The sequence below is a fragment of the Pongo pygmaeus genome, chromosome 19 (genome assembly GCF_028885625.2).
Source record: "Pongo pygmaeus isolate AG05252 chromosome 19, NHGRI_mPonPyg2-v2.0_pri, whole genome shotgun sequence".
Classification (NCBI taxonomy): Eukaryota; Metazoa; Chordata; class Mammalia; order Primates; family Hominidae; genus Pongo; species Pongo pygmaeus.
The window spans coordinates 27117374-27130517 of record NC_072392.2 but is presented as its reverse complement, the minus strand read 5'-3'; the positions used below and the strand labels follow the sequence as shown (position 1 = coordinate 27130517).

General features: G+C 45.7%; 1 protein-coding gene across 1 annotated transcript in view; it reads left to right on the top strand.

The window, feature by feature from the left end:
* LOC129017663 (zinc finger protein 850-like) overlaps window positions 1-11688 on the top strand; it is a 36119-nt gene extending 24431 nt beyond the window's left edge. Inside the window, exons 2-4 of the mRNA XM_054458269.2 lie at window positions 8967-9093; window positions 9710-9805; window positions 10789-11688. Of these exons, the coding sequence (XP_054314244.2) occupies window positions 8967-9093; window positions 9710-9805; window positions 10789-10904 (339 nt within the window). The 3' untranslated portion in view covers window positions 10905-11688. The remainder of the gene's footprint in view (window positions 1-8966; window positions 9094-9709; window positions 9806-10788) is intronic.
* The last annotated feature ends 1456 nt before the right edge of the window (window positions 11689-13144 follow it).

Genomic DNA, 13144 nt, shown 5'->3' with positions numbered 1-13144 from the left:
CTAATTTCCCACTCACTTGCTAAGCTTCAGTCACACCAGGCTGCTTTCTGTTTCCGGAACGCTCCAAGTGCTCTCTGATTTTTCAGGGTCTTCAGTGTAACTGTGCCTCCGCTTGGAATACCCTTCCACACTGCTGGCTCCTCACCACCAAAGCTCGAGGGTTCTCTCTCAGACACTCCTATCAATGCTACGGGAAGTATCCCTCAAGTTACTGCTTATACCACCTATTTATTTATTTCATAGTATTTATCACAATATAAAATTACTTCATTTTCCCCTTTTAATTTAAAATCTTTTTTTTTCCTCCAGACTAGAATGTAAACCTCACGTGGGCAGCAGACACGTCTGCTTACTTTTTTTATGAGTCTCGCGCGATCTCGGCTCACTGCAACCTCCACCTCCCAGGTTCAAGCGATTCTCCTGCCCCAGCCTTCCAAGAAGCTGAGATTACAGGCGCCCAGCACCAGGCCCAGCTAATTTTTGTATTTTTAGTAGGGGAGCAGTTGGGCTCTGGACTACATTTCCTGGAGGATCCCGCAGGCCAACACCACGTCTCGCGAGATTTCGGCTTCCTCTTAGCCAGGTGGCAGAATCTTTTGCTGGGCGCAATTAGCTGCTGCCGCGCCTTGGAGTCCGGAGTAACTTGGCCAGGCTGGCCCCGAGCGGAACTAGAGAAAGCTGAGGGTGAGGAATCCCGCTCCGGTCTTTTTGTGTGTGGAGGGCTGAGGAGAGGAGTTTGCGTGTGTGATTGCGATGGTTGCCGTGGGTCTTCGTGGTCTGTGACTGTGGCTGTGTGGTGCTGACTCTGGGTGATCAAGTGGGCGCTTGTGACTGTGCGCGCTCGGAGTGGATGTGTGTGTCCTGGACGAGCCGCGTTGTGTGTGCGCATTGGGAAAACCAGTGACTGTATGGTTGGGGCTGCGTGTCCCAGGGTGGGTGTGTAACTTTGCCTGTGTGCAGTACTGTGTGTGCGTGAGTTTCAGGTCTGTGCAGGTGCAACTTGTGTGGCCCCGTGGTCTGTGTGAGAGAGAAGAGTGTGATTGACTGTGAGGCAGAGGGTAAGTGGATGTGGGGAGGCATGTGTGCGATTGGAACTTTGTGTGTCCCCTTGAGAGAAAAAAACCCTTTAGGGAGTAAGGGCGGGTCCTTGGTAAAACTCCTTTAAACAGAGAAACAGCCTGAAAAATCAGGCTTCAGGCACAGAGAAGGAAAACTAGCAAAGGGGGTTGTCCTAAAGACATTCTTCAGCTGCATTGATAAGGAACCGAGGCCCAACATAGAAATGCCTTTGTCCTTTGCGTGACCAGCGGGCTTCCAGGAAATAGTTTTTTGTGGGCATGTATACGGTGAGCTCTGTTAGATTTTGAAGGGAAGGTGAAGGTTGAAGAGAGAGAGTTGGTGGCTCTATGGAGGGGACCAACTAAATGCCAGAGCCCCCTGCCGCTTACAGGCTGGAGTAATTATAGGCCTGGGCAGGAGGGGTCTGGGCAGTATGGCTTATTGCCTGGGAGAAAGTTGATAAGGATGTTTCTTGGGCCTTTTCCCAGCAGGATGTGATAAGGAAGTCAGGTGGTTGGGGAGGATGTTTCTCGCAACCCAAACCCCAGTGGAATGTTTCTGTCTGACCAGGGTCTGTGAAATGGTGGGGGCTTACAAAACGGTGCAGCTTGGACTAACAGGCTCCGGCGGCCACTTTCCTTTTCTGGACATGCTTTGGACTGTGAGCCGAACCTCTATGAATCATCACTTCAGCCCCTGATTGGTCCTGGGACCAACTTTCACTTAAGCCCCTGATTGGTTCTGGGCCAAGCTTTCACTTCAGCCGCCGATTGATCCCAGGCTAAGGTCCCGGGCCAAACGAAGTAGTGTTTTCTCCAAGACAGCCCACAGACCAGTGAACACATTCTTCCCCTTCCCAGTTCACAAAACCCCCAGATTCAGCCTCCTAGTTGGCAACCCTCTTTCGGGTCCCCTCTCCGCTGGGGAGAGCTTTCTTCTTTTGCTTATTAAACTTCCGTTCCAACCTCATCCTTTGTGTTCTCCTTCCTTAACATTCTTGGCTGTGAGAGAAAGAAAGCAAAGCCAAGAGTCTTTATCCTAACAACTCAATTGCTGGAGAGAAGATTTGTGCATATTCTATGTGGCATCACATGCCATAGCCCTGGGATTGAAAGCCATGCAGTTTAAGGGATGGTGTTAATCTCAGTCCAAATAGGTAATAAGATCTTTCACTTTGCTGTATTTTAGGCGTAGGAATGAGATTGGGGGTTTGATCAATAGTTTGTACCCACAGGACCAGGGATTTGCCCAGTCATCTGTGAGTAAATGCTTGGGCCAGTTTCCATGTCTGTATTGAATTAAATACTCATATGGTTCTGTGATTTTGTCAAATACAGATGTGGTCTTTGTCCCTATTTCCTGGCATATAACTCCTAAAATCTTTGGAATGTGCTACGTGCTTGCTTTTTTTGTTGTTTTTTGTTGTTTTTTTTTTTTTGAAACGGAGTCTTGCTCTGTCACCCAGGCTGGAGTGCAGTGGCACAATCTCCACTCACTGCAACCTCTGCCTCCTGGGTTCAAGCAATTCTTCTGCCTCAGCCTCCTGAGTAGACTACAGACATGTGTCACCACACCCGGCTAATTTTTGTCTTTGTTTTCTTTTTTAGTAGAGATGGGGTTTCAACATATTGGCCAGTCTGGTCTCGAACTCCTGACCTCAAGTGATCTGCCTGCCTCGGGCTCCCAAAGTGTTGGGATTACAGGCGTGAGCCACCGCACCCAGGCTTTGGCTTTTTATATGTTAGTGATTGAGCGATAGCTTCAGGATGTGGGCTGGTCATCAGAAAGACCAAGGCAGGATTAGAGGGTTGGGACTTTCAGCCCCTACCCTCCCACCCCTGGGGAGTGGAGGGGACTGAGGATTGAGTTGATGGCAAGTGGTCAATGGTTTAATCAATCATGCCTATGTAATGAAGCCTCCTTACAAATCCAAAAGGAGTGGATTCGGAGAGCTTCCAGAGAGCTGAACACGAGGTTCCTGGAGGGTCATGCCCAGAGAGGGGATGGAAGCTCTGTGCCCCTTCTCCCATACCTCGCGCTAGGCATCTCTTCATCTATATCCTTTGGAATATCCTTATAATCAAACAGTAAATGTGTTTCCCTGAGGTTTGTGAGCCATTTCATTCTAGCAAATTAATCACACCCAAAGAGGGGGTCGTAGGAACCCCAAATTAAACCCATCAGTCAGAATTTCTAGAGTCTGGGACTTGTGACTGGTGTCTGAAAGGGGGGCAGTTTTGGGGGCTGAGCCCTCAATCTGTGGGGTGACACTATCTCATGGTAGATAGTGTCAGAATTGAATTGGTGGACACCCACGTGGTGTCTGCTGCAGAACTGATTCCTTGCTTGCTGAAAGGGAGAAATCTCCTCATATTTTGAGGCCACAGAAGTCTTCTGGGTTGATTGTTGTGGTTTTGGTGTGAAGCGGAGGAAGAACACAGGTTGAGTTTTTTCCAAATGGGTTCACATTGGGGGTCCTTAACCTCAAATCCATCAACTCCATCACTGAATTTTTATTTATGTATTTATTTTTATTTTTGAGGTAGGGTCTCACTCTGTCTCCCAGGCTGGAGTGCAGTGGCACGATCTCAGCTCATTGCAGCCTTGATCTCCTATGCTCAAGTGATCCTTCTACCTCAGCCTGCCAAATAAGCTGAAACCAGAGGCACACACTAGCACTGTGGCGTAATTAAAAATAATTTTCAGAAGAGAAGAAGACTCACTATGTTGTCTGGGCTGCTGTTGAACTCCTGAGTTCAAGTAATCCTCTCCCTCTGCCTCCAAAGTACTATGATTACAGGCATGAGCTGCCTCACTTGTCACTGATTTTCTTTTTCTTCTTTCTTTCTTTCTTTCTTTTTTTTTTTTTTTTTTTTTTTTTTTTTTTTGACAGAGTCTCACTCTGCCTTGCCCAGGCTGAACTGCAGTGGTGCAATCTCGGCTCACTGCAGCCTCCGCCTCCTGGGTTCAAGTGATTCTCCTGTCTCAGCCTCCTGAATAGTTGGGATTACAGGTGCCCGCCACCACACAGAACCAATATTTGTATTGGCTGTCACACAGCCTAGAGTGCAATGGGGTGGTCACAGCTCACCGATGAATACCACCATGCCTGGCTTATTATTTTATTTTATTTTATTTCATTTTATTTTTGCAGAGACAGTGTTTCCCTATATTTCCCAGGCTTGACTTGAAGTTCTGGGCTCAAGTGATCCTCCTGCCTTGGCATCCCAAAGTGCTGGGATGATAGGCATAAGACACTGGGCTCAGCTAATATTATAGTCTTGATAGTAGAAGTGTCTCAGTGTGCTGGAAAGCTTTGTCTAAATTTTGAATAAATATTAAAAAACATGTTGGTTTTATTTAGCCAATACTGATTTCTTTGCTTCATCATTATTTATTGGCATTATTAGCCTGTTGACTTTCAATTTCCTTACATCCCTTTCACTCCATTTCTTTTATTTTGTCCCCCAAATAGAAATTCTTTTTTTTTTCTTTAGATGGATGCTCGCTCTTGGCTCTTGTGACCCAGGCTGGAGTGCAGTGGTGCAGTCTCAGACCACTGTAACCTTCACCTTCCAGGTTCAGGTGATTCTCCTGCCTCAGCCTCCTGAGTAGCCTAGATTACAGGCATGTGCCACTACACCCCGCTAATTTTTTGTATCCTTTTTTTTTTTTTTTTTGAGATGGAGTTTCGCTCTTGTTGCCTAGGTTGGAGTGCAATGGAATGAACTCTGCTCACTGAAACTTCTGCCTCCCAGGTTCAAGCGATTCTCCTGCCTCAGCCTCCCAAGTAGCTGGGATTAGAGGGTGAGCCACCATACCCAACTAATTTTTGTATTTTTAGTAGAGACAGTGTTTTCCCACGTTGGCCAGGCTGGTCTGGAACTCCTGATCTCAAGTCATCCGCCTGCCTCGGCCTCCCAAAGTGCTGGGATTACAGGCATGAGCCACTGTGACTGGATTTTTTGTATTTTTATATTTATTTATATTTTGATAGAGAGTCTTGCTCTGTTGCCCAGGCTGGAGTGCAGTGGCACAGTCTTGGCTCACTGCAACCTCTGCCTCCCAGGCTGAAGTGATTCTCCTGCCTCTGCCTCCCGAGTACCTGCTATTACAGGCACCTGCCACAATGCCTGGCTACCTTTTGTATTTTAATTAGAGACAGGGTTTCATCATGTTGGCCAGGCTGGTCATGAACTGACCTCAGATGATCTGCCCACCTTGACCTCCCAAAGTGGCCTTGCTTGAGGCCAGGAGTTTGAGACCAGCCTGGCCAACACGGTGAAACCTGCTCTCTACCAAAAATACCAAAAAAAATTAGCCAGGTATGGTGGTGTGTGCCTGTATTCCAAGCTACTTTGATGGCTGAGTCACAAAAATCACTTGAACCCAGGAGGCAGAGGTTGCAGTGAGCTGTGATCACCTCACTGCACTGTAGCCTGGGTAACAGATTGAAAGTTGTCTCAAAAAAAAAAAATTCTTGGCAGGACGTGGTGGCTCACACCTGTAATCCCAGCACTTTTGGAGGCCAAGGTGGGTGGATCACCTGAGGTCAGGAGTTTGAGACCAGCCTGACTAATATGGAGACACTCCGTCTCTCCTAAAAATACAAAATTAGCTGGGTGTGGTGGTGCGTGCCTGTAATCCCAGCTACTCAGGAGGGTGAGGCAGGAGAATCACTTGAACCCAGGAGGCAGAGGTTGCGGTCAGCCAAGATCACACCACTGCACTCCAGCCTGGGCAACAAGAGTGAAACTCCATCTCAAAAAAAGAGAAAAAATCTTTACTTTGGATAAATACTTAGAAATGGAATTTCCACGCCAGCCTTTACATATTATTAATGGATTTAATATGAAAAACCTTTACTTGAGGATGTATAAAGCTTTAAAAGACAGGGTCCCTATTCTTAAGTTATAAATAAAGCAGCATTTGTAAGGTAATATTCAGAAAACATCAGATAATATCCTATAAAGTCCTCCTGTTCATGCTGATGACATTCGATGGCCAGTTAAGGATGACACTTCATTCTGTCCCCTGCAACCACGGTCCTGAAATGTCTAAATGATACTGGCCCTATGAGAACACTGTGGATGTGAAAGCATTTCCTCAAGTTATCTTTTTGGCCTGCTGGTTTTAATCTAATGATGGGATATCCAAAGCCAATCTAACGGAGTGACATGATTGTGCATCTGTTGGGGGGAATCAGAGACAGCCAGAGCAAGGGCAGAGCTCTTGTCTTAAGAGCTGAAGCAAGAAGCAGTGTTGCTAGCAGAGCTATTGCACATCTGTACACGTGGCTCCAATGGCTCTGACCTGTTTTTTTCCCAGTATGAACCTAATACATGAGGCAAGTTAGAAAATCAGAGTTGGCCAGGCATGGTGGCTCGCAGCTGTAATCCTAGTACTTTGGGAGCCAACGTGGGTGGATCACTTGAGGCCACGAGTTCGAGACCAGCCTTGGCAACACAGTGAATCCCCGTCTCCACCAAAAATACAAAAATTAGCTGGGTGTGGTGGCAGGCACCTGTAATCCCAGCTATGGGAGGCTGAGGTGGCAGTGAGCCAAGATCAGGTCACTGCACTTCAGCCTGGGTGACAGAGCAAGACTGTCTCAAGAAAAAAAAAAGGGAAAGGAAAGGAAAGAAAATCACAGCATGTTAGCCACTTGCAGCTAAACACATATGCACAAAAATTATTCAGTAAAACCTAAACAGTTTTGGTGTATCTTGAGATATTTTTTATACCCAAAGGAAGACTATATCTTTTCTCTTTGAACTACTGTTTGGAAAATGCCTTCTATATAACAAATGTTATAGTTTTCTTCTAATTGGGTCTTGAGGTCTCTCAGGAGAATGGCTATAAACTCTACCTCACTCTAATGGGGCTCTAGCGGAGGGGCCTGTGGGTCTTTAGAGTAGCCTTTCACCAGAAATTTCTTTTTCCTGGCCCACAGCCTAATGCGCAAGTATCTGACCCATGACCAGGTGTCTCACAGGAAGCTTGTTTATACTGGCAGATGCCCTTGTAACTTTTGTCTGACCTGTGTGCAGTTTATTCCTATCATGATACGCACTCTTTTTTTTTTTTTTTTTGAGGCGCACTCTCGATCTGTTACCAGGCTGGAGTGCAGTGGCACGACCTTGGCTCACTGCAATCTCCACCATCTGGTTTCAAGCAATTCTCCTGCCTCAGCCTCCCAAGTAGCTGGAACTACAGGCTAACGCCACCATGCCCAGCTAATTTTTGTATTTTTAGTAGAGACAGAGTTTCACCATGTTGGCCAGGATGGTTTTGATCCCTTGACCTCATGATCTGCCCTACTTGGCCTCCCAAAGTTCTGGGATTACAGGCGTGAGCCACAGCACCTGGCTTTTTTTTTTTTTTTTTTTTGAGACAGGATCTTGCTCTGGTGCCTAGGCTGGAGTCCAGTGGCAGGATCACAGCTCACTGCAGCCTTGACCTCCTAGGCTCAAGCAATCCTCCCATCTCAGCCTCCCAAGTAGCTGGGACTAGAGGCATGTCCCACTACATCTGGCTAATTTGTATATGATATATGTTTTTGTAGAGAGAGGGTTTTGCCATGTTGCCCAGGTTGATCTTGAACTCCTGAGCCCAAGCAATTCACCTGCCTTGGCCTCCCAAAGTGCTGTGATTACAGGTGGGGGTTACCACACCCAGCCAATGTACATTTAATTATCAAAGTACTATCTATACTATTTTATGGAAGTATTAATTATCAAAGTGCAATAGAGGTTTTGTTGTTGTTGTTGTTGTTGTTGTTTTTCTTTTGAGACAGAGTTTCACTCTTATTGCCCAGGCTGGAGTGCAGTGGTGCGATCTCGGCTCACTGCAACCTCCACCTCCCAGGTTCAAGCGATTCTCCTGCCTCAGCCTCCCAAGTAGCTGGGATTACAGACATGTGCCACCACACCCAGCTAATTTTATATTTTTAGTAGAGACTAAAATGGTTTCTCCATGTTGGTCAGGCTGGTCTCAAACTCCTGACCTCAGGTCATCCATCCACCTTGGCCTCCCAAAGTTCTGGGTTTACAGGTGTGAGCCACTGTGCCCGGCCAATAGAGGTTTTTAAACATTTTGTAGACATTTTTGAAAGATCCTGCCTTCCTTTAAGAAAAGAGACAAGGCTGGGTGTGGTGGCTCATGCCTGTAATCCCAGCACTTTGGGAGGCCAAAGCAGGTGGATTGCTTGAGCTCGGGAGTTTGAAAGTAGCCTCGCCAAATGGCAAAACCTCGTTTCTACTAAAAATACAAAAAAAAAATTAGCTGGGCATGGTGGCACATGCCTATAGTCAAAGCTAATACAGAGGCTGAGGTGGGAGGATCAACTGAGCCTGGGAGGTTGAGGCTGCAGTGAGCTGTGATTGTGCCACTGCACTCCAGCCTGGGCAACAGAATGAGACCCTGTCTCAAAGTGAAAAAAACCAACAAAAAAAAATGAAACAAGAGAAAAAAAAAACAAGAAAGAAAATGGTAAGGGGGAAGTGCTTATTTATTAAGCTTTTGTTGTAAATAGTAACTTGCATATCAGATGTTTACTGTAATATTCTTGAAGCTCTGCCAGGCCTACAGCTTCCTGTGTGCTTTTCAACTCTATTTCATTTATTTGGGAAATAATATATCAATGTACTTTATTCATTCCCAGCTCTAACCATGGAGTACTGGGAATGTCCCATTCTATGAAGGAGGTTTGCCAGCCACAATAGGAATATTCATGAACATGGAGGTACTTTGTTGAAGTTACACTATTTTTTTTACTCTTCTCCACTCTCAGCCTAGCCGGTCTGCTCACTATATTCTCTTCATCCTTCAGCACCCTTCCATCTCTTCCTTCATCTTAAAAACCTTTCCTTTAATTTCAACAGTGCTGCCTGGGTTTGTCATTTCAGGGGTTGGGCATATTCCAGGATCTGTCTACAGACTTCTCTCAGGAGGAATGGGAGTGCCTGGACGCTGCTCAGAAGGACTTATACAGAGATGTAATGATGGAGAAGTATAGCAGCCTGGTCTCACTAGGTAAGGATGTCTATCCCCAAATAACTCATGAATTTTGGGTGTAGCTTTCACTTGCCTGGGTGACTTTTCACCTGCTGCCTAGAGAATTGTTTTGTGTTTTGTTGATTAATAGATGGGCAGCTCTTTGGGGTCCCTCCGTCTTCTCCATGCTTCAGACCTTTACACCTTCCTCTTGTCCTTTGTGTGTATAAGGGACTAACTTTGAATTCAGGAACAGCACGATTATGTCTTACTTCTTTTCTTTCTTTTCTTTTCTTTTCTTTCTTTCTTTCATTCATTCTTTCTTTCCTTCTTTCTTTCTTTCTTTTTTTGAGATGAAGTCTCACTCTATCTCCCAGGCTGGAGTGCAATGGCGTGATCTTGGTTCACTCCAAACTTCATCTTGGGTTCAAGCAATTCTCATGTGTCAGCCTCCTGAGTAGCTGGGATTACAGGCACCCACCACCATGCCTGGCCAATTTTTGTGTTTTTAGTAGAGACGGGCTTTCACCATGTTGGTCAGGCGGGACTTCAACTCCTGACCTCAAGCAATCCACCTGTTTTGGCCTCCCAAAGTGCTGGGATTACAGGAGTGAGCCACTATGCCTGGCCATCTTACTTCTTTTCTTATAAACAGGTCTCTATATCCCAAAGCCTGATGTGATTTCCTTACTGGAGCAAGGGAAAGAGCCCTGGATGGTTTCAAGGGACGTACCAGGAGGAAGGTGTCCAGGTGAGTAAGGACTGAGCAGATGGGGAAGGCAGTGCTGTTTAGAACCCAGCCCATCAGAGAGGAAGCACCGTAAAGGTATTGGTTGAGGAATCTCTTCCGCAAGGTCCCGTGTAAGAGTTGTGGCCTAAGACACATGGAGAAAAGTCAAGATACCCCCGACACACACACTTTTTTAAAAATTTTTTTAATTTGAGAGAGAGACTTGCTCAGTCACCCAGGCTGGAGAACAGTGATGCGATCTCGGCTCACTGCAACCTCTGGCACCGGGTTGAAGCGATTCTCCTGCCTCAGCCTCTAAAGGAACTGGCATGATAGGTGCCTGCCACTATGCCCAGCTAATTTTTGTATTTTTAGTAGAGACGGGGTTTCACCATGTTGGCTAGGCTGGCCTCGAACTCCTGACCTCAGGTGATCTACCTGCCTTGGCCTCCACAAGTGCTGGTATTACAGGTGTGAGCCACTGTGTCTGGCCAAGAACCCCCTTTTACTTCCACCTCTTCAGTCTTTGCTACCCTCTTGTCATAATTTCTTTCCATTTCAAAGAATAACATTCCCTTCTTCAGAAGCCATCCTGTTTCCTCTATCTTGGAGCTACTTTCATTTTAAAATTTAAACCCGTGTTGTTGCTTTAAAAACAAATCTTTTAAAATATATTAATTTTTCATACTGATCCTTGACTTTTTTTGCCTTGTCTTTTCTTGGCTAGTTTTCCTTTCATGCAGCCATTTCATACATCAATGGATATTCATTCACTATTTATTTATTTATTTATTTTTTGATACAGAGTCTCACTCTGTAGCCCGGGCTGGAGTGCAGTGGCGCGATCTGGTCTCACTGCAAGCCAATAAGAAGCGCTTGGGGATGACCTCCCTACAAGCACAGCAAAACCTTTCCTGCGCATTTCTGGGCTGGAACGCCTACCCGCCCCGCCAAACCAAAACTTTACTAACACCCTTAGTGCCGTTTCCTGCACTTCCTTACAGATTTGTACCAGGTACTGGAGACCCTCCCACCTGGTCCACGCCCACCGCCCCGTGATCACCGAGACCCAACCTTGAGCACCGCCAGTCTTATCAACAAACAGGCTAGTAAATTATAAAAAATAAAATAAAGGAAATGTAGCTGGGCGTGGTGGCATGCGCCTGTAATCCCAGCTACTCCGGAGGCTGATGCAGGAGAATCGCTTGAACCCAGGAAGTGAAGGTTGCAGTGAGCCGAGATCGCACCCCTGCACTCCAGCCTGGATGGCAAGAGCGAAACTCCTTCTTGAAATAATAAATAAAATAAAGGAAATGGGGCCGGGTGTGGTGGCTCACGCCTGTAATTCCAGCAATTTTGGTGGCTGAGGCGGGCGGGTCACTTGAGGTCAGAAGTTTGAGGCCAGTCTGGCGAACATGGTGAAAACCCGTCTCTACTAAAAATAAACAATTAGCCAGGCATGGTGGCGGGCGCCTGTAATCCCAGCTATTTGTGAGGCAGAGGCTCAAGAATCGCTTGAATCCCGGAGGCAGAGGTTGCAGTGAGCCGAGCTCGTGCCACTGCCCTCCAGCCTGGGCGATAGAGCGAGACTCCATCTTAAAATAAAATAGGCCAACCGAGGGTGCTCATGCCTGTAATCACAGCACTTTGGACGTCGAGGCGGGTGGATTGCCTGAGCTCAGGAGTTCAAGACCATCCTGGCCTACATGGTGAAACCCCATGTCTACTAAAAATGCAAAAATTAGCCAGGCATGGTGGTGCATGCCTATAATCCTAGCTACTTGGGAGGCTGAGGCAGGAGAACCGTTTCAACCCAGGAGGTGGAAGTTGCAGTGAGCCGAGACCACCACATTGCACTCCAGCTTGGGCAAGAGGACTGAAACTCCATCTCAAAAAAAAAAAAACAAACAAATAAATAAATATAAAAGAAATAGACAAAGCAAACCTTAATACATGAACTCAAACAAATGCTTTCATTGCCAGGCTCCATCTTTGCAAAACTGAACCTAGGACAATGTGCACGTTTCTAACTAGTAATTCTGGAGGACAGATCAGGGAGGCAGCGTGAACTTTCTTTTCTGCAATTTAATTGACTGGTCAGTAAAGTGAGTGTTTGCAGGCATTTTCAATGTTCTGTAATGGGCTTCAGTTCCTATGGCAGTGTGGCAGGCCAGATTTCCCATAGCAACCAGAACAGTTTCTACTAACCCTTTACTATAATTTTGATGAATGCATAATTTAACGTTAAAGAAATGGAGAAACTGGTGCCTGAGTATCAGGAATGGAATGTGAAAACAAACCCATTGATACCCCGCCTGGGTTTTCTCAGACCATAAAGTCTGATCGAATAATGATAGCATTCTTACACATTCAACTCGGCCTGTCTTAAGACTCAGAAACTTTCCAAGACTCTAAAGAAATCTTTCCAGATGCTAGACCCAAGTTAAAGATTAGATGTTGATTGAATGAAACACTCCTGCTTGTAGGTGCAATCCCACATGGAGCTTAAGATGTATATAAGCACTAGAAAAAAAACACTTGTAACTTTGAGTTGATCTGGTGAGTTACCCGGTACTTCTCCCTGTAAGTGGCTGCAGAAATAAACTTCCTTCTTTCCCAGTCTGTCTGTGTCTTGTTATTGAACCATTGCGATGGACCTGCCCAGCAAAGTCCTCTTTTGTGTGGTTATCTGGGACTCCTTTTGGAGGGAACACTTAAAATTTTCCATTTCAAAGCATTCTGTTGGCACTCTTCCACTGTTTTTCTCTGCCTACCCTGGGACCTGTGTTCTCCTGGACTTGAATCTCCAGCCACAGAGCCTAGAAGCCCATTCCTACACATTCTGTGACTGTTCCCCAAGCACAGGGAGAATTTGCGGAAAATAAGCCTAAAAATCTGGCCATTCTTTGCAATAAAACCCCACATTACAAACTGCTGAAAACAGGATTCTAGCCTGAATAGGTTTTTCCTCTATTTGAAACCAATCATTTCCCTTTACAGTTTTGGAGGGAAGTTTCAAAATCAATCAGTAAGCACCCCCCACCCCATGTTTATCCTTATGTAAAGTGCCCCCTCTGCACATGCAAGATTGAATAAACCTTGAAAATATTATGCTAAGTGAAAGAAGCCAGTCACAAAGGACCACATGTTATGTAATTCCATTTAAATAAAATGTCCAAAATAGGCAAATACATAGAAACAGAAAGTAGATTAGTGGTGGCCCAGGGTTAGGGGAGTTGGGGGGAAATGGAGGGATATGGTGTTTACTTCAGGGTAATGAAAATGATCTAAAATTTATTGTGGTGATGTTTGCATAACAGTGCAAATATACTGAAAACCATTGAATTTTACACTTTAAAT